The 25,900-nt window shown below is 41.9% G+C and overlaps 1 protein-coding gene across 1 annotated transcript in view; it reads right to left on the bottom strand.

The window, feature by feature from the left end:
- Positions 1-25,900, bottom strand: part of LOC131972702 (A disintegrin and metalloproteinase with thrombospondin motifs 20) — an 88,947-nt gene that overhangs the window by 42,751 nt on the left and 20,296 nt on the right. The window contains 8 exon segments of the mRNA XM_059334375.1: positions 3,404-3,521; positions 4,891-5,027; positions 5,788-5,969; positions 6,292-6,437; positions 16,245-16,349; positions 17,027-17,168; positions 20,757-20,903; positions 25,492-25,597. Of these exon segments, the coding sequence (XP_059190358.1) occupies positions 3,404-3,521; positions 4,891-5,027; positions 5,788-5,969; positions 6,292-6,437; positions 16,245-16,349; positions 17,027-17,168; positions 20,757-20,903; positions 25,492-25,597 (1,083 nt within the window).

Below are 25,900 nucleotides of genomic sequence, written 5' to 3'. Positions count from 1 at the left end.
AGGGAGCATGTGAAAGCAAAGAGGCGACAAAAATGTGGGCATGGAGACTGAACAAGGGGGAAGGGTATGAAATATGCAAAATAAAAATAAAATGGGATCAATTAGAGGAGAAAAGAATCTGGAACTCTTCTTGTGAGAAGTTCTGGGTATGAAAGCTAAATATTTTTTTGGCAAAGACTGAAACATATTCTTAGCAGCAAGTATGGAACATTTTTAGCTGACACTAAATGCTTGAATAGAATGGACTCTTTTATTCTTGTTTTTTGATCATCCAGTTTTGTATAAAATCCGAATTTTGCCCATTCTAGACTGATTGTTGTTGTAGAGTCATTTATATTTGGAAAGCATTCAACAATAAATAAATAAATAGTGAAAGGATTTTGAGATTTAGCAAAGATTTTGGCTACTGGCACTGGCAAAGATACTGCCACACAATTATTATATCAGTATAAGTGACAAAAACATGACCAGTTCTATTCATGAGAAAAGTTGCTAGTTTTTTATAGTTTAAAAAAAAAAAAGGAGAGGAGATGAGACCAGAACTCAAAGACACAGTTGCTTTTTAACTGCTATTTAATCAGTTGAGTAAGAACATATTCTTGTTTTCAGCAACACTTTGAAGATTACAGGGGGGAACACCACAAAGACTAATAAATTCACTGGAGGTTCAAAGAGATTACCGCAGGTATAATAATGGGTGAAAATTACTGTTACGTATGGTTAAAGTCAGTTCTGTCTCAGTTCTTTCATTATGAGAGTCCAGGTTAAGAATTTGAACCAAAACTTGTTCGGTAAGACACCATCTGGGCTTTCATCTACTTACTGCTGCCTTCAAAAAAATGTTTTAAAAATGAATGGAATGAGAGGAAAGGTGTGCGCTGGTGTGTTTGATGGTTAGTCTGACACCTTGAGCCACTCGGGGGCAGCACTTGGTTTACATATCTTCCTCTCATCAGCCATGTAGATCTTTTCACACACACACACACACACACACACACACACACACACACGCATACACACGCATACACACGCATACACACGCACACACACGCACACACACACACACACACACACACACACACACACACACATACTCATCTTTGCCCCACCAGTTTATTGCTCATTTCTGGGATCCACCCTTTCCAGTGGTTCTACATTGCTGTAATAAAATCAGGTAACATAAAAAAAAATCCCAATCACAAAAATTACTTCAATTTAACAACATTTTAAACTTTTGTCTACACACACACACACACACACACACACAACCAGCCATGTCAACCACGACTGAAAAACTTTTGTTTTTCGCTGTACAGGAAGCTACTACTACAACTACACACACTCACCACAACACAAAAACCTGCATATAACTTACTGTTACTGCTTTGTGTGTTATGTCAAATTCCCTCCCTAAACACTGGTGACAGGATAAGCCCATAAAAAAACAGGGGCATATGAACTTTAGAAACCGCCAACACACCCTCCCTCTGAGGAAACATGCTATCCACAAGCCATCAGAGGCCTCGGAGATCCCTCAGCTTAGCAACTGACCACACACACAATCCTCCGCCACCACAGACTGACCCAGGGATGAACAGTAAGTACACCACCTCAAGGGAAAAAAACACAACTTAGGGAACGCTGGGGTTTACCTCAAACATGCTCCCCTCTGCCACGAGCAAGAAAGAAGATGATGTATTAATAGCCTGCAGGGGAAAATTAGAAGGCGTCACAAGCTCTCCCTCATGCAAGCTGTCGAACCATACTGGCTGAGTTGATAACAAACATCTGCCTGTTTTGTAGTTACTGTGATTGGACGACGAGACATTTAACCTAATCAAGTTTGTTTTTTTGTTTTTCTTTTATATACAAGAATCCAGAAACTGTAGAAAATATCAAATGTATCAAGTCCACTTGTAAATCTCAGATAGAGCTTTAAATCTTAAAGCTAGGGTAGACAGTTTTCTGGAAAGGCGAAAAAAAACCCCAGCAGAAGTAAAGCCCTCTACCTGCAGCTGTATCGCAACATTTTCTCCAAAAACTGACAGATTCTTCATTAAATTTACTGTCAGACTCTCTTATATTATTCACCAACAGGATCACCCTCTCTCTGAAATGCCCTGCCATTGGTCAAAGACTCCAGTCACCGGCTAAACTTCCTAAGTCTAAAAACAGAGCCAAGGGGAGGGGCTTAAGTCTAGCTTTCTCTCAGACCGCTTATGCTGAAAAAACTACACAAATAATGCCCACTTCAGCTTTAAGCCACTTAAAACATGGTCATTTAAAGACATCACCAAAACATTAAACATTAAAATGTCAGCATAGATGCATAGATTTAGATTTTAATTATAAGGCACATGCATTAACAGGAGTTACACCCTTACAGGAAAATGTTAAAATGCAGTCATTTCCATGGGCAGCATTCACAAACTTGGCAAGTTTTAGACTTGCATCTTGACTTGATTATGATTATGAAAATGTGACTTTACTTGGACATTCCCAGAAGACAAAAAATGCTCAGATTTTACCTTCAAATTTAGTTTATCTACTCTGGTGATTAAGGGAAAGAAAGAATGAGACAAAGACAAATATTGACTTAAATTAAAGAGAAGAGACAAAGGCATAGACTAAGACATAAAGAGACGTCAAGCAGAAAAGGGTGAAAGACGAAAAGACAGGCCTAGAGCCAGGAGCAGAGGGAGACCCTGCCTGGGCTGCACTCCCACTTGTGTTCTCTTTCTTAAGGTCAAGCCAAATTTCCAGTGTTCAGCGCCTGGTTTGGTTCAATACAAACCCTGCACCCCCAGCAGCCGACAGAGTGCAGAGAGAAAGCAGATGGACAGAGACGCTAAAGCTCAGCACCAAATAATGTGGAGTAAACATGACGGAGGACACACCCAGGGCTCTTATGCTAATGCTTCGGCTGTTTTGCTGCAGAGACCTAAAAAGGATTGGATGCAATCAGCAGTTGGCCCACAATGAAGCACTGCATTAAGCAGGACAGTTCAAAGGGGTGATGTCAGGTTTGTGTTTGCTATCGAAAGACCTGACAGAGTAAGATCGCTGTGTTATTCACTCTCTGAAGCTTTAAAGAAGATTGGTGCTCTGCATTTTTCCAAATTCGGCTGAGGCACGTATCGTTGCTGAAAATCAAGCTTAATATGTTTAAACATAACCAGACATGACATCAGCACCCAATACATTCATACAGCACGTCAGCATTGCAGACACGTGGAACTGAAGTCTTTCTTTGGTCTTCTATGTTTACGGCATAGCAGAGACATGCATATCATAGTTCATCTGTAGAAGCTGCTGACATACAGTATGTTTAATAGCAACACCTTTTTTTGTGGACAGTCTGCTATTAGTGTACCGTACATGTAATCTGAGTGGTGAGACTTACCATACTGAGCATCGTTGAAGGTGCCTGCCAGAGTTTTACACGACGAGTTGTCCCCGCCGCACACTCCGCACTTGTCGTTCCTGGCCTTCGAGTTGAGAACATGGTCACAGCCTGCTTGCTGAAGAGAAGCAGACGAATAAAAGATATGTTAATACATAGTCCTCCTCTTACCTGTGGTGACATTTATCATCCTATATATTTTTGGTGCGAGTGTTGAATATATCAGCCATAGAGGTATCTGCCTTCTCTTTGATATAATAGAACTATATGGCAAAAAAACTAATTTGAAAGGATTGGGGCCAGGTAGGAGAAAAATATAATGAGAGGAATTTGTTTTCTTTCTCATGTACTTTGACAAAAAAGTCGAAATGACAAGAATACAGTTGAAATACAATATAAAGGAAAAAGTAGAAATGATGAGAATAAAGTAAACTTTTTGTGTTTAGTAAAGTTTGAAAGATATTCACAGATTTTTCATTTTGTTTTTCCTGTGTCATTAAGTCAGGAACATTGTTTTCAGAGAAACAGTGTCTACCCGACCAGTTAGGTAGACTGCAAGCTACAACCTGATTTTCATCAATGCCATAAAATGAACAATAACCACAATATTTAAAGGTGCTGTAGTACTTAAATCCCCCTACACATAAATGAGCTATCCTTGCTAGTAGTTTACTAGAATTATTGTTTTGGTAAAATCTGCTTCATGTAATTTATGTGAACTGTATGGACATATATTAGATGTATTGAGGAAAATCAGGTTGTAGCTTGCAGTCTATTTTACCAAACTCAAAAAGTTTATTTTTTCTCGTAATTTCCACTTTTTTCCCCAAAGTGCATAATGAATTTTTTCCCCTCTACTCTCATTATTTTTTTCTCCGACATGGCCTTAATCCTCTTCCATAGTAAGCAGTTTCATGTAGGAAGTATTTTCTTTCCACCAAATACCATTCAGTTCCAATATATTTGAGAGAAGGCAGACATCTCCAACACTCAACAACTCACACCAAATCAATCTAAACTGATAAGTAGCACTAGAGGTAAGAATAATAATATGTATTTCTAATGTATTATATGTATTTAAGGTGAACTATCCCTTTAAAATGATTAATTTAAAAGTTTTGAACTACACATTTGTAAGCAGTGTTTCACTTGGACACTATAAAACTTGACAAATGTGAGTGTCTCTGATTGTGGCCTACAAACACTTCACTGAAAACTCAAGCTTCATCCTCTCCAATAATTACAAAACATGAATCATGTAAAAGTATGAGAAGGCTGAGAGTGTTTTTCTGCAACAACAGCCAAAATGTATCTCTGACAAAGATATATGACACTACAAATCATGATAACGTTAGAAAAAGTTAAGGCTGAGATGACGCTGATGTTGCAGCTTGTGTTTGTGTGTGTGTGTGTGTGTGTGTGTGTGTGTGTGTGTGTGTGTGTGTGTGTGTGTGTGTGTGTCCATGAGTTCATTATAACAGATATACCCTGCAGAGGCCTTGAACACAGATGTCATAAGTATCTGGCCCACACGGCGTGCCGTCGATGACGCGGTCCTTCAGCTGATAGTACGCCATAGTCCCAGCAACCCGGCAGAATAGCTTACAGCGATCCTTCATTAGTACTGCATGGAGAAAGAAAACAAACTATGGAAAAAGTTGGACTAAAGCTCATTAAGTTAATGAGATTAATAAAATAAAAATCCTGAAAACATAACAAGATGAAAAGCCTAGAGATGACTTCCACGTGCTGATGAAATAAAACATAGCACATTTTTTATCTTTTACCTATTTACATTTTTTGCAAAGTTCAGAAGACTCTTGCTAGAATTGCCAAGTTTTTATCCGTTGTTTGGGAGAATCACTTTGTATCTGACAGCACACTGGCTCCAGGGCTTGGCCTGTTTGCTTGTATAGCATCAATTAAATGAATGAATCACTTGCAGTAACTTAGACATGGTGGTCTTTGCCAGATGGTAATCTCATGTAGCTGGGCTAGGACATCTCGGGAAGGAACGAGATACGGCTGCAAGAGGGAAAGCTGCCAGGAATTTCATATGGAAGGACTGTGTGTTGATGTTGTTTATTGTCAGCTTAAGGTTTAGCAGCACAAGGTTTGCAAAGAATGGCAAAGGAAAGACACACACACTGATGTGAACCAATTCTTTCTTCTCACATCATGCTTTAAAATGACATTAGATTCAAATGCAACAATGTGGATACATAGACATGACAATTATGCATGCCTTGGCCTCCACATCCCTCCTACACACAATAATGTGCAGCATTCACTGGTCTCAAACTACATTGTATAGTTTGTAGTAAATGGTATCATTCTTTCAAAATGGCATGCTTATGACATGAGGGTTACTTTGGTGTACTCACTGCCACTGTACTTGGGGACCCAGCGGACGGTGGGAGGTAGACCGTTGATGTTGAAGTGCTTGCCGTCAAACTGGGAGCACTGCTCTTCTCTGAAATCTTTGCGTCCTCGCGGACATGGCTCAGTGTTACAAGAGCGGAACTTCATCCTGCGACCCACGCAGAACTTCCCGCCATTTCTGGGCCTAGAGTAAGACGGGCAGGATCACAGGAGCACTACACTTAATTTCAATTAACAGATCATGTTTGCTCTTGTTTGACTGGTGCTTTAGGGCTTTAAACCCACATTGTTTACATTTGAATTTACACTAAGAAAACAAGCTCTCTCTGACTGTTGCTTAAAACCAGGCTGAGGCTAACTGAATCTGACATGCAGGTTTGTTATTCACTTTAGTTTGTTTACAGCTCTTATTCAGGCATGACTGCTTCTCTTACTGGTGCAGCGTCTTACGCATATTTACAGTTTGCAACAGCTTTGATTTTCACAACTGTCTGATTCTTTCTTACTCAGGCTTGTTGCAGTCTCTGGCGGTGCTCCGGGTTCCTCCACCACAGGACCTGGAACAAGCACTGTAAGCCCCCCAGGGACCCCACTCCCCATCGACTGGCTGCAGGTCCAACTCCTTGTTTACACACATCCCGTGTCTGCAGTACTGCACGTGAATAGACAAAAAAAAACATGTAGACCTGAAGACAAACACAGACTGCAGAATTAGTGCAGACACAGCTGGGAGTGGTGTTCCTCTTTGCCTTCTTAATCCTCTGTTTAGATCTCAAGCTATATTTTAAAAGAAATCCTAATTCAGCTATTGTTTACCCTCGAGGAAGGCGTCCAACTCTTCCAGCTGTCCAAAGAGACATGGGAGAGGAAGGGAGCGGCATGGATACAGACAAAAATAGAGATAGTGGAAGGGAGTAAATACTAGAAACTGAAATGTGTTGTATGTTTCAAAATAGTTCCTATATCAGCAAAATCTATAATGCATTTGAGATTGTTTTTCCTGCTCTGTTGTTATCATATGTCCCTACCTTTGGACTGACTGATTCTAAAGCCAAATGATGAAGATGCTCATCAAACAAATTATGAAAATAATGTATTACTCAACACAATATAGGGTCAATGATTAGATGCATTTTAATGCAAACAATTGCAGTTTGAGACTCACAGGTTGTCAAATGTAAATATAAAAGATTACTGTTTTGCAGGCTTTTTTATTTGCATAAAATAACTCCACATAGACTTTCTGTTTCCCATAAAGGGAATATAAGCCTAATGCAACTCATTGATATAAGTGGTGTTAGACATTCAACACAAAATTAGTTTATAAGAAACATATAATTTGCTATGCAACAGACAATGGAGGAAATCCATGCAATCTTTCTCCAAATCATCATCGGCTCAGGTAGTAAATACAAAATTACATAACATCTTTCATACAGTAGATCCACTTTGACATACAAAATAAGGCGCCTGGTATCAAACAGTGTGTACCCACCAACCAACCTTTGCCAAGAAGTGCTAACACGGCTTTCATAAGCAAAGCACGGCAGGCCCATTTCCCTTTGTGTGTAACCAAATCCCCTTCTCAATGACTAAGATATCATAGGGTCCTGTTCACTGAAAGAATGCAGGACAAGACGGCGTCTGTCTGGGTACGCAGCCCGCCGTCCGGGCACACAGGCACGAGGAGCAGTGGCACCGTGATAAGGAAACTTTAGAGTTGTGATAACAAGAGGAACAAAGTTCATTACTGGCTTGACATCAGGAACTCCCTTCTGCTGTTCAGCTGTCTGTCTCCTCAGATGCACAGTTTAAAACCTATTACATGAATAGGATGCTCTTTGTGGACACCTCTGTTTTATTTTCCTCACAGAGTTTGGTCTGTGAAGTTGATGCACAAGCTGTTACTTCCCTTGCCAGCTCTTTCCAAATGAGAAATGCATCTACTATCATTTCAACTGGCCACACGCCCGTTCCACTACAAGACATTCAATCCCCTTCTCCAGATAAAAAAAGACTCTTGAGACCTGAGAACAGAACCATGTGAGATCCGCTTCAGTGAATTTTCATAATTACGCTAATAAACCAGGGAGGATATTAATCAAAGTGATCTCCTGGACAATGGCTAATCTGACCAGTTTCTGTTTTCCATAAATCTTGCAGCCATTACCTTAGGTGAACACCTGCAAAAGTGCAAAGTCACACACACACAAACACATGTCAACCTACAGAGAATTTGGCACCGCTGCCTCTGCTATCCTGGCCCAGTATGCATGTGTGTTTTACACACTTGCAGGATCTAATGATGGAGTGTAAAGTCTGTGCACAATGACAGACAGGTGTTAACAGCTGCAGGGTATGGACTAAACAAGCCACAAACATTTCCATAATGCAGACCTGGTTTGAGTTTCTTCCTGTCTGGTTCCACTGTAAATGCAAACTGAGGGCACTGATAATTTTGTTGGAGCACAAACATTGGATTGTGAAGCAATTCAAATAAAGTAACTAAAGGAATGTGATAAAAGATCTACATGAGTGGAAATGGCTTGCACGCCATGAAAAGGCAAACAGGTGCTGGTCCTTATTGGTTGAGCAACCTCAAGAAAAAAGAGCTAAAGAATCAGAGCTCATTGGATTGTCAAAGACACACATTTTAAGATTTTTTTCTAAGGCATTTCTAAGAATTCTCTCCTGACACAATAAAGAGTTTCCTCCCCTTATAGGCCTTACATCCCCTTCCCCCATCCCAGCTTGGAGACTGTCAACCACGACCTGGGCATCCCTTATATACCTCCTCTCTACAGCCACCCAACCCCCCTTATTCTTTTTTGGGAAATTGCAAGGGCCACACTGGGACCACCACAGTGCAACCAGGCGGCAGCACCCGAGGAACTGTCAAACACAAGGCGGACTGTCTGTCAGAAAGGACCAAAGCCTGTGTAAGCCTCTGAGGCATTCCACTCCCCCCACTGGCACCCTGTGTTTACAACCGTTTTGTTTGGCTTGAAAAGGTGATGTGGGTGAAAAGAAGAAAGAAGGAAAGGGGGGAGTGGAAGGAAAAAAACATCTGTGTGAGATGATGTATGTGTGTGTGTGTGTGTGTGTGTGTGTGTGTGTGTGTGTGTGTGTGTGTGTGTGTGTGTGTGTGTGTGTGTGTGTGTGTGTGTGTGAAAGTGATTGCTCATAGTCTGGAGGCATCTGGGGGCCACGCTCAATTCCAATTAGCCTCTCTTTCCGAAGTGCACAAACACACCCTTGGAAAACGCTGAGGTGAAAGGCAAAGAGCTCAAACAAGCACTAAGAACACTGGCGGACCCTCTCCCAGAGAGATTGTCAAAATTTGCCCTCAATTGGGAATGTGGTGAGACATTTGAAGGTCTTGTGAGAGAAACCTGTCCAGCTGTGACTAGCATGTGTTTCAAATTAGGAATTTCACAAAGACACACGCTGACTCACCAACTCATACCACTACATGTGCATACACCTATATCACGTGCATTCATTTTGCACATACTTTATATAGATACATATATGATGCACTTAGGGTAACACACACACAACAACACACTTTTCCTCTCTCAAATCACTCACAGACAGAGTAAATAAAGTTTAACCAGCACAGCCATACAGACACAGAGAGCACAGTCATTTTAGTCTTGACAGTGGGAATAGTATCTCAAGACAGCAGCATCTGCTCTGAGCTCCTCAGCTGGCTGGTTTGGAAGTTAGTGCCCTGTAATTGCCAGGAAACTGTTGCAGTGAGCACCTCATTTCTGAACCCAAGCCATACATCACTGCAAGAATGAGAAGGCACAGGACTGATTTAAAAAGCCCTATGCTCTTTCATTTTAACACGGCCATTTCCAAAAGGCTTCACCTTTCATGTTGCGGTGTCTTTCTCATGGCTCTGGGTTCGGAGTTCACTTTGGCTTTAAGCCTGTTGGGGGGGTTGGGGGTGGTCTTTGTCTCTGATGAGTCCACTCTCTCCAAAATGCACAAATAAAACATGCTGCACAAAAACTGAAACATATGGAGTCACCTGTGGCGCAACTTGGACCACCACCGTTGATTTCCAATAAGTCATCACTCACTCTAGCATGTCTGATAACTTGACCTGGAGGTGTGAGGCAACAGAGAGCCATGAAGCCATACAGTAGTATAGGGATGCTCTGCAGAGCTCTCTCTGGGCGGGCAGGGGACTGGAAATAAGTCAAATGACAGCTGTTATTATCGACTGGATTTACACCGCCTCATTTTTCAGCAAAGACATGCATGTTTTTTCCCAGTTAGTTCCATATTTCCTTCTTCCTTTGTGTTGAAAGGGTGTGAAGACAAGAGGAAGAGAGATAACAAGAAGGAGGGGAAGGTGAGCAAGGCAGCCAACATGATGCAACCGTGACCCCAGCCAACCTCTCTTCACACTATAGCTCCTCATGTTGTTTCCTATCTTTTTTTTCCACTCTCAGTGATCCCTCCCTCCACACATTTTTCCAAGAAGTGGAAGGGTTGTCATTAGAGTGAATGACTAGTTTGGCCCTATCAGCTGTTCCATTCACGTGCACTTGAGAGACACTTTAAATGTTGGTGTTTCTCATTTATCATTTCTGTACCACTACTGAGACAGACACTCTAGCAATCTTCAAAATCTTAACTTAATCAAAATTGTTTTGTATTTATAACAGAGGAAATTATTACGTTAATGTAAAAGGTGTCCTTGCAGTGACAAAACCACAGAGAATTCAACTCTACAGAGCTTTTTAGAAGCTTCTTGTAGCCTGTTATTGTGCTATTAAATTTGCATTCATTTCTTAGCCACTAGGGGGCACTACAATAAATATAAATACTGATTAAAGCAGCCGAAGGCCCTGCAAATTCTCCTCTCATTAACCACACTTTATTCAACAGCAGGCAGTAGTTTTCGTCAAAAAAGTTATCAGTTACTAAGCTACTTGTTTTTTCTCAGGAGTTGCTGGATATTATGAATATTCTGCTTTTAATAGTTTTGTCAAGTAGCCGATGCCAAATGCTAATCTTGCTCCGTGTCTGCTAGATGTGTAATAACAGACTACAAAAGAAGAGGACGTAACCACGGTCACCATCACCATCATCCACTGGTTTGTGGACTACAGTTTTGTAGCCTTGAGTTTTGATTTTCTAGCACCAGCCTTCAAGCTTGGTTAGCAAGGTGCAGCCATCATTCAAAATGAACAGCAATCCCCCAACTCCTAAGAATGTCTTTAAGTACAATTTCACGCTGAATTTGACAAGGGAAAAATAGAGGGAAATAAATCAAGTGAGGAGTAGGGTGAATTTTATATTGACTTTTAAACAATCAGACTTCTTCTGCTTCAACCAGTGGAGTCGCCCCCTGCTGGCTATGAGAAAATATGCAGGTTTAAGGCACTTGTGCATTGGCTTACCTTTTTTAGATCTGGAGGTTGCTGCTTGTGTGTAAATAGGGAACATTTGCTAACACAATAGCATTAGAACTTTATAAGGTACTGCATAGGTCAGATGTGTTTTCAGCTTCTTTTCAGTTTCTTTCATTTTTTACACCTCCTGCCAATTTCCAATGAATATATCACCTTTGAGACAATAATTTAATTTTAAATACTGTGTATACAATTTTGGTCACATTTTGACACCGCACTGTAATCATCTGAATACATCTTCCTCCTTCACCACTGCCAGCAATGAAAGCTCTGCTCAGTGGCTTCTGGACACAGTAATTCCATCAGCAAACTATGTGAATGCTAAAACAACAATCCTCTTGTTAGCCCAAATCCACAGATATGTCCGTGATGATGACAAATCAAAGTGGCAACATCCTGAAAATATCCAGAGATCAGCAGAGAGTGACACTGATACCAGTCCCAAGCTCCAGTACAGGCACACACAAACACAAACACACACCCCGTCCCTACATCGTACGACAAGTCTGTCAGGCTGCCAGGAAGCTCCAGCCAACACTCACCGCCTCCGCCAACAGACTCCATTCTGCTCTGGCTTCACTTTTCAAGACCTCACTATCTCACTCTAATTGGCTGAAACCAGAGCAGGTCGTCATTCTTTTCCTAGGAATGCTCTGGAAATCAAAAACAAGTTCCCGTTTATTCACTTACAAGAACCACTCAATTAAGCATCTATTAAGAGGATATGGGAAGCTCTTCTGGGTTTAACACGTAAAGAAAAGCTCAGCAAGCGAATAGAATGAAATCAAAAACACTTGAATATTCTGTTTGTGATTTTGCAACAAATTCCCCCAAAATGGCAAGGGAGCATTCAGTCAAGACCACATTGAAATTGACAATAAAATGAGCTAAAGTGAGAACAATAAGAACTGTGACAACAGAAAACCACAGTTTATTCAAGCTGTGTTGCTGCTTTTTTCCCTTCACCACCCACTGAGCAATGACGTGGTTAGAAGCGGAGCGGAGATCTTCAAATAGTGTCGATGTGGAAACAGGGCTAAGTGGTGCCCGGCTTTGCCTTGAAAGGCACCTATTGACCATGCTGACGGCCCCTTAATCTACATACACTCACACAAACATGTCTGCATGTGTGAGTGCACGTACACTTTCAGTAAATGTAGTTAACTTTGCATGAATATAAATGCAACACATACACACACCCACACACACACACATACACACACACACACACACACACACACAGAGACAAGTACGACATGCATGTATGCACACAAAATCAAAACACACACACAAACAGACGCACAGGCAGGATCCTTTTGAAGAGTGAGAGGGACCGAAGGGAGGGTGGGGGGCTTTAAGGGAGAAAGAGCAGGAGAAGAGAGGATGGAGGGGAGGGAGGGGTGGTGGCGGTATTTATAGACAACAAGTGATGGGATGCCCTCGTTAGTGCACGGCCCACTGAGCCAGATGACAGACGCGCCGCCAAGAGGTCATGTGACCGCATTACTCACTCCGGCGCCCTGTGAGAAGGCCCGTTGAGCAGCAGAGGGAGAGGGAGCAAGTGAGGGAGGAAGGGAGAGAGGCAGAAGTGGAGAAGCAGAGAGAGTCATTGAAGAAGAGAACAGAGGGGGAGAAAACTACCCATGAACCCTGCAGTGCTCATTGCCCTATTTCAGCTAAGCTGTATACAAACAAACTTTTTTTCACTCTTCATTTAGAGGACGTGCCTCTCTCCCACTTTTTGGGCACTGACCTCAATTACCCGATGCGCTCACAACTTTGTTTCGTAACCAGATGGAACAAACTCAAACTCTTCCCAGACGACGCAGTCACAAGAGGTGACAGCTAGCCGTTCAGAAAATGCACCTTTTTTTTTTTTTTTTTTTTTTTTACAAGAGGTGACGTTTCCTGCGTAATCGCTTAGAATGACTTGGCAGGCTTTGGTCTAATGACAGGCTTCCAGAGAGATCTTTAAAGGGAAGCTGTGCTTGCTGAGACAATACCTGCTGCTAGTTTCCCCCATAGAGGCCAAAGCTGTAATCCTCCAGATCTGACACCCCCCCCCCCCACTCACACACACGCCCCTCCTGGCTCTGCTGACACCTCAGAGCCAGGAGCTCGACCCTGCAAAGCCTTAGACCTGGACCTCATGACTTCTTTAGAAGAAAGAATGAGAAAGGATTCAGCAGGAGAGGTGAGAAGGTGTGATAGCTGCAGTGATAAGTCTGTCTAGGAAAAGAGAGTAAAACGCAGTGGATGAATACAAGAGAGGCACCAAGAGACACAAAAAAAAAGAACAATACATAACTGACGCAGGAGAATCAGATAGACTCATCTGGGTTTGTAGATTATCAGACTTTTCAGGCACACAAACAGACTTGAACTTACACACTCACGGCATCCCAAATACCACATAAAAGAGCTCTTGTATGGGCAGGTGAGTGTTGGTGCAGGGTCTCTTTCAACTCAACCTACTTCAAACAGCCCCCTGCATGAAGATGAAACTGGGCCCTCAGCACTACAAACAAAGGTGGTGCCTCCACTCAGACACACAAAGAAATGAAGGATAACTGTTTGTGCATTTGTCCATATAGAAAACAACCACCACTAAAAAACTATTCTATGTCTTAGATTCCATTTTTTACTTTATTTCTTTTTATATGGACATATGAAACAAGCTCTGTAACTGTTGGGAATACAGTATGACAATACATTTGAAAGTCTTTTTCAGTAAGTCAGTTCTCCCATAACTGAAATATCTCAACAACTTTTAGGTGAACAGACATGAAATTTTGCAAATAAATTCATATTCCTCAGAGGATGAATCATAATAGCTTTGATCCCCTGATATTTTATCTTGTGCTACTTTGAGAATGCCACTTTTGGAAATATATTTCAACAATTATTGGATGGATTGCCATAAAAATCATGCTGTCCAAAGGATGATAACAACACTTGGGTAATTCCTTAATTTTTCAATGTGATTTGGGAATCAACAGACATTTAGATGGCTATGATAAAATGCAGCTTAATATAAAAGTATCATATGCATTTACATGGCTACGGATCCTGATTACAAATGGATATAATTTGCACTTTTCAAACAAATTTCACCTGGTTCTTTACTAATTCTTGCTGGCTGCTCTTGTTAAAATTCTGTTATAGGGCTCCGGCTTGCTTGTATTTCTTTAAGCCAAACACAATTCTCTTGGGAGACAAAAAGCCCGTATTCACCAACAATGCCCATGCAAAACTTAAAGCAAAGATTGCATAAGGGGAGGACAATAGCATGAGAGAGATGTGACCAGTGCCAGGCTTACAGCAACAGTCTGCCTTCGAGAGTCAGACTACTTTGGACCTGCAAATTACCCAATCAATGTATACAGGGTTCCAATAAAGGCCAGGCATCTATTGTAAACTAGCTTAGTCAGCTTAAATAATGTTAAGAGTTTGTAGCTTATTAAAGCAAACCACTTAGTGTGATTAAACCAACACCATGTCTCCTCAACTGTTTCTCCCACGTATATGGGCTGAGAGCAGTATGGGAGCTGCGATCCCAGGACCGTTATGGTTTAGTCTGGTTGTTGTAGTTGGATTAAGATGTTAGCTATCCCCTGTTAACCTCTCCTCACTAGACAGGGCTGATCCAGGACCTAACATGGAGAGGAGGGCGATGGAGCCAGATGAAAGGATATAAGGGATATAAGACTTACATGGGCCCACACTGCAAAAGGCTCCTGGAGGGCAGAAGGTTAAGGAGAGAAGAGAACCCTCCTTCTCTCTTTCCCTCATGCATGTTCCGAATGCTAAACACCAGCCCACCACATCCTCATCCCCCTGTACCTCCTCCTCCCTCCTCTCCTCCCGCCTCCTGCGCTGCAGAATCACTGATGTGAGGTCTTTTGTGAGAACGCTGGCTGGCCTCAGCCCGGGCTCTGTTACGGCCTGACCACTGACCCACTCACCCGCCTTTTAAAGAGGTTTTAGGGTCATGGGTTCACAACAAGGTGACTCAACTGTGAACGGCGGGTGGCATCCTCTTTCAAAGGGCCCACGTCTTCACCTTTCCCTCTCAAGACTCTCTCTCCCTCTTTTTCGCCCCCTCTGTCTCTCTTTTCTTTCCTCTTTCTCTCTTTCTCTTTCTGCCCCCCTCCCCTGCAGCCCTTCTTTCCATGTATCCTCAGCGACTGACCCGCCGTCTCAGCCCTAATTAGCATAGCATCCCAGAGCGAGGAGAACATGAAGGCTAATGGGGGTTGGGGCCCCGTAACAACACTGAGGGTAAAGCTTCAAGTTTCTAACTAGGGCCATCACCTGACCACATTTACATGGGTTTCTGCAACCAGAATGCAGACAGGAGAGTAATGCATGATAAATTATTCCTTTTTCTGGGTAGAGGAAGTGAACTAGAAGGGAAAGGCATCAGGATTCAAAGCAGCGCTGCATGGGAGGTTTGGCTTGTGTCAGTAATGTATTTTGTCTAAAATGCCATGAGGCCAGCTTTAACAACTATGCTGATTGGGGTACATTGAACATGCATTCTGCGTTGCATTTCAGTGATCTGAAACAAATATTTAAATCCAACCCATTTGAGTTTAAAGCTAACTCAGTCTGGTTTCATGGTAGCTGCAAACAATTCAAGTTCTTTTCACTTCAAAAACTGGATGGGTGGGCCCCACTGCATCAGGATAATTTAGTGTGTCAATCCAATGGCCGACTACCCCATAAAAAAAAGCAAAAGGCTATTCTTTTGAGATACAGATGCATTTCATGTCACCACACGAAGCGACGAAGAAAACATTTTGGTATGAGGCAAGGAGACATTAGAGTCATTTTATATGTTGTATAATATTCAGTGATTGAGACTTACGCCGACAACCCCCAAACTGCAAGGCCTTTAACATCGACTGAAGTGTCGTTCTACTTACTACAAGATCTGCATGTCAATTAAAAAAAAGTTTTAGTATAAGAAATCAAACTATGATCTGTTCATAAGGCAACACAGATCCACATGTGGATCCACTTACCATTCCATGCCCACAGTCAGTCCCATCAGCCAGTGGCATGTGCTGTGTGCGACATCCTTTATGATCCCCCTCTGCACTGGTACACCACAGCCTCTTGCACTGTTTCTGTGGTAAAAACAAAAAAAAAAAGCACTCAATTAATCACTTTGGCTGAAAAGAGCTCGTCTATAACGTGAGAACACAAGCTTCCAACACATGCAAAATACACTTATGGCTAGAAATGTTTCATTTATTCAATGACTTTTGACTTAAGTGGAATTTAACTGCTGTTTCCACCCATATTGCTTTCCCTCTTTGAAGAAGATAGTGTGGCTGCAGATTGAAATATGGTTGTTGGTTTCTTTAAGCAATATTTTAGTCGTGGTAGCCGGGGAACTGACACTTTCTTTTATGCTTCATTGCTTTTCAGGCATGTGCATGTTGCATTTTAATGTCCCAGCATTAGGTTTTAATTTGTGGCTGTGCATGCAACAAAAGGCTGAAATGATCTGTCTCTTTGAATTTTGCTGTAATGTGTGCTATACAGTCCACATGGGAATTTAGATTTAATTTATTCTACTGTATATTACAATGAAGAGTCGTAAAAACTAAATGCAATTAACTGACTGTGGATTCATATTCGCTGGCCTTTATGGATAAATGCTTTGCTCATGGTTCATAAAAACAACGTTCTTCTGTACGTCTGAGCGGACGACAACCACATCAGATCTACTTCCACCTTAAGTCTTAATTCTTCACTTTTTCAGCGTGGTTTTACTTGCTTTGATAGTGGGCCAACTTACCATGTAAGGGCAAATTTGGGAACCGGGTCCAAACATCAGTTCACACTGTCTGTTGGCATTGTAGATTTGACCAGGGAGGAGGGTGGGGAGCTCATATGTCCTGCCTGTAGGTTCATCAAGGAGACACTCTCCATAGCCGGTACTAAAAAAAAAAAAAAAAATGTATGAAAAAAAAAGAATGTATGTACAGTCGATGAAAGGGGAAGCACACAAACACACAAATGTACACATGCACAAAGCAAACTTGCACAAGAAGAACATTTTCAGGATAATCCCGTATATTCTGACCCCAAAAAGTATCAAGACGTGTCATCTCGTTTTAAAGTAAACATTTCTATGTCATTGTCTGTGATCACCCTCCGATATGTTTTCCCCTGTGGGTGGTCTGTAAAGTTACCTTATAGAGAGACTGATACCACTTCACCTCAATGGCCTGTTAGTAAATGCTGTCACTGTGAAACTGGAGTCAGGCGCCAGAGACTGAATAAAACAGCATTTTGATACAGACTGAAAAGGATCTGCATGCTGACCACATTTTCATCTGAGGTGTATTTATCTGTGCTGAAGGAAAACAAGAGAATTTGGAATCATAAAGCACCCTGATTACGTTACATAAATCAGTGCCAGCGCCAGCATTGCAGCATAATGACAGATTGTGCTGTATATCAGCCACACCCTGAGCTACGACACAGTAACAGAGACAACAAAAGCACAGCTGGACTGAATGTATGCACCGACAGCCTGCATATCAAATCTTCAGCCTTTACGGTTGTGAATAGGCACAAGTCAAACATGTTAGCAGAGCGAGCCGATCCTCAAAGGACCTCTTCTTTTTTTGTTTACTTTTGAGAAAGGAAACTGGTGGATGAGACATGTATAGATGTGTAATTACACAACATGTCTGCACCGCTCTGACAAATTTAATCCGGGATTGAGCTGCTCAAACACCTGCTCCATACAGCACCAGCTGATGTGACAGGCCAATAATTACACAGGATTATCCAGGGTTACCGTCACTTTGTTTCTTTCCCCTTTCATTTCCAGCTATAATGTCAGAAACTGCAGCAAAGAGCGCTGGGTGGCAGGGGCATGATTGCATGAGAATAAACCAACGCTGGAGGATTCTGTGAATGAAAACTATAGAGCAGCCTGTCACGGAATCATACAGACAGTCGCATATTACAGCGTCTTTCAGCAGTTGGTCATCTGTCTAATCAGTGTCCTGGAACCTAATGGAATGATTATTAAGACCGAGACGGACAGACAGAAGGAGAAGGGGTCAGTGTGGTCATTTTTTAAATGAAACGTCTACTTTTTTCCCTTTCTTTTTTCTGTAAAAAAACCCCAACTATATCAGCTGTGCGGATTCGAGACAGCGAGGCAATTCCTCTCTGGCACCAGAGGAGATTCCACACCTGGCAGCCATTGGGAAACTTGAAAGTGAGTTTATTTATAAGATGACTTATAGTTGGCTGTTGTGTGCTTGTCATAGGAGACTAAACAATAATAGTTTCCATGTACACCACACTGGATTTCCCTCCGCAAACAGCGCAATAAGTCTACTCAGATGTCAGATTGATGCTTTTTTGCAGAGCAAATGACACAGAGCATCAATGTACAGTGTTTGATCAAACAGTGCCAAGTAAACTGCAGCAATGCTGTCATGTCAGAGTTTGGTCTCTGACAGCATGTCCTGATTATTGTACAAGGAGATATAGAACAAAATAATGACGGAGGTTTAGTTGAATTTGGAGGAATATACCGTAAATAAAGATCCATCTTGATTTTATTAAGAAAATCACGGACTGGGAAAAAAATGTAAAAATGATTTCACATGGGAGTTTAAGAGTGGCTGCTGCTAGAGTGGTTAAGCTAATTTTTGAGGTGTGTAATGGAAAATGATAGGCTTGCCCACTACTAATGATTATGTGGTTTCAACACCCGGTGAACACAACAATTAGTGGGTGGCAACAGTCACCGATTTGCATTTTACTTTTATATTTGGATTTTAAGGCTTAAATCAAACGGCACAGTGCCATTGAGGGAATGAATGGTTGCTTTATGTTGCGGTTGACACATAATAACACTGCACAACAGCGAGACGCTTTTCATCAGCTCTCAGGTGTGGGGGTTCAGTGCACATTATTACAGCAACAGTAAGATAAGGAGAAGGAGGGGAATCCTTTGCCTTTTGAAAAAAGGGATGTTTGAGAGGTGGCACGGCCTTTCGTTTTTTAAACTGGTAATAGAGTGGTGCGGATTGAATTTGCTCTCTGGGGAGAATGGGCAGTCAAAACACTGACGTACTTGACCAGGTCAGCCTACTGAGCAGGAGCGGTACTGTAGAAGTGGTAGTTGGAATCAATGCTCCTCATTGTTGGCTGGAGACGGATTTCAAAAGCACTTGGACGACACTTTCAAGGGCCTTTCCCACCGCTGTGGCTCCCACACTGAAATACTCTCTTCATACCTGCATTGTTTGTTATATGACCCATATGATGTAATTCATTCATTCATTAGCCGTAACCGATCATCCGCACTTGGGTTGCGGGGGGCTGGAGCTGATCCCAGCTGACATTTGGCGAGAGGCGGGGTACACCCTGGACAGGTTGCCAGTTTATCAAGTTTATCGAAAAATGTGTTTCATATTTATTAATAATAATAATGATAATACATTCAATTTTTATAGCGCTTTTAAAGGTACTCAAAGTCGCTTAACATAACAGGAATTAGACACACACAAACACAAAATGCAGAAGAAAAAAAGAACTAAACAGAGAAGAGATGAGAGATTTGAGTTCAGGTCTTGTAAGCTATTTTGAAAAGGTGGGTTTTGAGTTGATTTTTGAAGGAGTCGGAATTGCGGATGTGAATAGGGAGGGAGTTCCAGAGGGTTGGGGCAGCAGTGGAGAAGGCTCTGTCGCCAATGGTGACAGCACACTCCTGGTTTTTGTGCAGAAATCAGTCACACACAAACCCAAGACCTAATAATAAAGAGATTCATGGAGATTCTCCTCATCTTCAGCTAAATGTTCCGACCACTCTGTGTTGAGGTCATCGCTGGCTGGAAACTATGTGAAGCACAACCTTAAAACTCCATACGAGGCGTCGCCTAACACTGCGCTCTCGAGATGCATCTGGTCAACAAGGCTGTCCTTTGTGAAGGCCTCCACAATTAACAGAGGAAAGGAGGCAAAGATTAAAGGGTCATGTCCAGGGAAGATATAATTATAACTGACATTTCCCATCTTAAAGGGAAGCCTTTCACCAGGATCAGCGACCACGGTGCGCTTTAGGAGTTGCTGAATGAGCCGTTGCCCCGTGTTACAGGTTTTAGTGGGGAAAGCAGGCTAGAGACTAGATTACTGTTTGCCCAGCATCTTGAGAGCAGGGCTCTGTCTGAGTGGGGAGACAGCTGAGGGGCTGCAGAAGATCCATCGCTCAGGTCAGCCGAGGAAGACCCCCAGATTCAAACAGGAAATACTCTTTCAACACCAGGCAATAACAAGTCTGCACAGTTTACATTGCGCTGACCTGTCTACAGAGCACTGCGAGATGCAGTTTTGTTTAGCCGGCCACGTCACAACAAGTAAAAGTTAATGGCGCTCTAAAAATGTGGATGTGATAATATGAGGTTGGAAAAGGAAATGAAAAGACATCACTTTCTTCCAACGGAAGAGCCCATTTGTTGTATTTTGTCAGTTTCCAACTGAGAAGAGTTGGCACCTACTCTAGAAACTCTGTGATGTACTTGCGGCTGCACTTGGACCACGACCAGGGGTTGGTGTCATAGTTGAGAGTGGGAGCCATGACATGATACTGGTGCTTCATGCCCGCCTCCCGACACTTTGGGTTGTCATCGTGAGGCATGTTGAACCTGGAGAAGAAAAGGAGGGTTAGAGATGGAGAGAGGGATATAAGGAACACACACAAAGTGATTATCAGCTGCTTAATGGCTCAGTTGTAGCAAGGAGGATAAATGTCACAGGATTTACATTCAGCCATTTCTAACAGGGGATCACCCCCACGCCATCCCTGTGGGCCGCCACACACAGATGCACACAGACACATCTATGAGTAATACCACACACTTTGCACCTTACTCTCCACTCAGCAGTTAATACAGTGGAGGAAAATCCCAGAAAGGGATTAAAAAATCAAAACGGCCAGTAGGTGGTGCGACATTTAATACAAATCATAACTTTTCATCTGTCAGCATCTATCCGCTCCACCATCAGGGCCAACGTGCCAGTGACAACCACCTCTAGCTCAACCCTGAGAGGTCAAAGGTCACCATCTCACATTCTCAAAGGGCTTAATGCAGAGGGAAAGGTAAGGGCAGTAACACATCAACACACACATGTATGTTTCTCCAGTGTAACTACTGATTATTTTCATTATCATCCATTCATCCAGCCATTATGCTTTTCATCTTTTAAGTGTCAGAAAATTGTGGAAAAATGTCCATCACAAGTTCCCAGAGCACACGGTGGCATCTTTAAATTCTTTGTTTTGTCTGACCAACAGTCCAGAACTGAAAGATATTTCATTAGCACTGTTGTAAAACAGAGAACTGCCGTAAATCTCCACATTGAGAAGCTTGATATTTTTGCTTTATAAATGACTTAAAAGCTTAAAAATAGTCGCTTGTTGATTTTCTGTTAATCTACTAATTGTTTCAGCATCAGTCATAAAAGACATTACAATTAGAGTCTTCACAGACAAACAGCTGTATATAGTGAAGTGCACAGCATGACATCTGCAGATTAATTTATTCTTCCAAGCTGTCTGCAGTTGGCAGTCTCATAAAGCCAGTTTTCCTGAATATCTCCAGAATAGCGTAGCATACGGATGTCCTGTTTTGTGCTGCGGTTTGGCGTATACCCATAAATACATGTAGTGCATGCACACAAGCGTGCACTTGTATATATACACACAGGAACCCATGCAGCTGTATGATGTCTGAGATGTTTACAACAGGATGTGGGCCAGTGCTGGGCTCAGGACCATGGCTAAGGGGTCGATCCATACCACCACACAAACAAGACCTAGCATGGCTGGCATGAGGCCCACCCTACAGGGGCTGAGGGCCTGAAGGCAAACACCCAGGGAATAATTAAGCCTCTGGCACAGTAATGAGCTCTGCACACACAAACTCAAAGCTGTTGGCTAATGCTGACAACATCAGAACTGGCTCAAATGCTCTTTGCACAATTAACTAAGTATTTTTTGTCACCTTCACAGGTGCAAATTTAAAGGGACTGTTCCCCCCCAAATTAAAAAACAAAAAATATATATCTTAATTGTAGTGCTATTTATCAGTCTAGACTGTTTTGGTGTGAGTTGTTGAGTGTTGCCATTGAGATGACTTTCAAATATATTGAAGCTATTTTCTTTCTAGTATAGTTCCTGTATGAAACTGCTCACAACAAGTTCTGTGGTTTATCTTGAGTAACCGGGTCAGGATTTCATGGAAAGAGACATTGCTGTTAAGGTTTTTAAATGTATTTTTCTGTCATTTTGTGCACCACAAGCTGAGCCATTTTGTTTCAACTCCTCTTACAAATAAGAAGAAAAAAATACAAATTTGATTTTGGGCCGAACTGTCAAATAGCTTGAGACCCTGCCTTGACCATGTAGACTTTATTATCAGGATAATGATTTGTGACAAGCTCAGAACAATTTGTACTCCTAACACATTCTGATGATTAAGATGACAAAGATCTGAAGGGCACAACTGAGGATACTGGCTTGAAATCCTGAGATGAGAGCATTTTAGTCTAATTGGGTTGTAAATCAGGAACTTTTGTGGCTCTCCTGGCTTGGTAACCTCAAGGGACATATGAGTCCATTCCAGTGGGCGGGTACCAACCCCAGCACTTAATTATAAGCATCCAGACCAAAATGTGATTAGTTAGAGTCCACTCACTTGTAGTCAAAGCACTCAACAAAACAAGCTGCTTTGTACTCCGCGCACAGCACATCCTTCATGCCATGCTGTCATCCAACTTGATTTTCAGCAAGACAAAAACAGATTTCTGTGCTGAAATGCCCATAAATAACTGCGAGAGTAAGACATACTGCTGGAGAAATGACGACCTGAATTCCTGCAGACTGGGTGTGCATAGTATGCGTCAGAGCAAACAGTGCAGTCTGCGGGAACAGCTTTTATCAGAGTCTCAGTGACACCCGAGGGAATAATGGATTGCTACCTTGTCAGTGGATTACACATTTTAGCTCCTCCAAATTAACTCCTCCACAAAACAAACCATCTTTGACAATTGCAGTAATTGCTGAGGTTATGTTTGATGAGGATAATGACGGTAGAGTTTCGTGGTGTAGCCTTTCATATTTCAAGAATAAAGCTGTAGAGTCTGATGTCATATCTAAATGTCAGGAAGATTTATTTTTGATCTAAGACATTTAAAGCCTCGGCATCATCCAGTGACGAGCTTGATTATATGTGGCACCCCTTGAACTCCTCTCAAGTGACACAGCCTTTCCTAAAATCCCCATAATGGCTATTAGTAATCACACGTCCTTGCAGTCATCTGAGAAAGGCCTCCTATCCATTAGTCTAAATCTTTCTTTAATCTGCAATGCTGTTGAGTGGCTCCCACTACCTGACACTGGCTTTCCCAGAGCGCTAAACACTCCAGAGAGCTCACGCCTGTGAACGCAGCGATTAACCACGCCAAGAGACAGAGCCAACTGGGCCTCCAGCTGCTTGAACTTTAGCATAAACAGATCCACACGAGATGCGAGGGGAAGAGGGGGCCCGTAGACTCGTCCATCTGGCGGCTCTGGTCCGATCTCTCACTGGAAGAATGTGTGAGCGGGTACAGAGGAGGCAGAAGAATATCTTTCATTCTTAACCAATGGCTCACACGACACTGGTCCTTTTTGCTAGCCTACGTAAATGGAGAGGCAGACCGGAAAGAAAATCTCTCACTCACTTTCACTTGTATACTCTGCGAGGGAGGTGGGCAGGAGAAAAAAAAGCCCTCTCTGAGGTGGAAAAGATGTTCATGTGAAATAGGAAGTGGTGTGTTTATCTTCATATCTGAGTTAAATAGTAGGAATGCACAACATGAATCTTTTTCAGCCGATGCAGAAAACCAATAAATATGATACCATCACAGATGATTTCACATTTTCGTATTTAAAAAAGAAGATCATAACCAGTAATTTATGCACACCTGAGGGTTTGAAAAGTGAACATGTAGTGAGCAAAAATGACGACTTAACCTTTTGCCTGAAGAATTGAAATGAAAAGTTTTCACGTAATGTGTCATATCAGACATGTCAATGTATACTCAATATGTCTTTATTGATGGATTACAAAGTTTCAATGTGCATACCAGAGTGTATAGATGTTGTGCTTCTCAAGTCAATGAAATCAATCATTTTGGCATTCAGCTTATTTTTGTATACTCCTGTTTGAATTAAATACCTAAGTACTGACTATTTAGAACTTAAAGCATTGTCCAAATTATGTTAATATTGGCATATTGCAGTTGACTACTGGTCTTTCAGTGTTGCAATAGAAACTATAAATGTGATTGACATTTTATATCGTCATATATCCCATACCTAATACATAATAATATACATTTTCCATTATCAGTCAATAGTGTATCAGCCCTATATGTATCATGCTTTCCTAGCTAACAGTGTTTCCCAATTTGAATCACATTTCAATTAACAGAACTGGCTTGTAAGAGAGAGGCAGACATTTGTGATTGATGATGATTTTGTCTGATGGATGTTTGGAATAAACATCTCCCTTATAAGAGATAAAGTCCTGTGTTTTGACTTGGTCATTTGGATACAGATTATACTTACATCATTTTTCACTTCACACAAGTGGCAATATTTGCATGTTGTGAAAACATTCTCCCGCAGACAGACACGTTGTGATAACATTGCCATTACTCACGAACGCACAAGTTATGAGTTATGTAACACAAGTTTCATATGATGGCACTGTGACATCTTCAGACTTTTGTTTTATCAGTTTTTGGGACTGATATGAGAAAAAGAGGCTGGGACCAAGCACGCCCCTGAATAATAAAACAAATATTTAGCCTTGCACTGTCTGATAAAGTTCTGTGTGCCACTTTCAAGAAATCTATGGATGTATTTTCTGTATTGAGGGAACAGAAAAACCTCATATTTTACAACATATGCACACTAATATTTTTCTGAGCTCGTCATCCTCTCAAGACAAAGCTCTGACACATACAGGGTTAACTTCTTGAGCTGTATAGTAAGGTATTATAGGCTGGCATGTTATTAAAAGTCAAGTTTATTATGTTTTGCACCTGTGTCTGCAGCGCCCTACGTCTCTTGATAAGAGGGCTTTTGTTGGTCAAAGCTGGCTGTGAGGGGTGAGATAGGGTGTGTGTGTATAGTGTGTGTGTGTGTGTGTGTGTGTGTGGAGGTGGGAGGGAACTGTAACTTACACATGGCCCAGCTCATGAGCGATGGTGAAGGAGGCACTAATTCCATTTTCCTCACTGATGGAGCAGCTCCGGTACGGGTCACACATGGTCCCCAGCTCTGCGAGCCCTACAGGGTCACGTACACATGCAGAAAAACACACAGATGCACATGAAAACAAAGACACACAGCTATTTGAAGAAAAAAAAAACTGCCTCTTGAGTGTTAAAGGCGATTAAACCATCAAAACTTCTGTTCCATAAGAGAGATTAGCACCGCCACCGACTCCCTCCCTCCTCCCATTTCTACCACTCTGTTCTGTCACTATAATATTATTAGCTGACAGCTTGCCATAAACTCATTACTCCACAGTGTATGAGCTGTGGTTACCAGAGTGGAAAGTTAATCGAAAAGGACTTGAGGTGGAGATAT

Source organism: Centropristis striata, chromosome 6 (genome assembly GCF_030273125.1).
Source record: "Centropristis striata isolate RG_2023a ecotype Rhode Island chromosome 6, C.striata_1.0, whole genome shotgun sequence".
Classification (NCBI taxonomy): domain Eukaryota; kingdom Metazoa; phylum Chordata; class Actinopteri; order Perciformes; family Serranidae; genus Centropristis; species Centropristis striata.
Note: the sequence above shows the minus strand (reverse complement) of the source record. Positions and strands in the feature narration are given on the sequence as shown.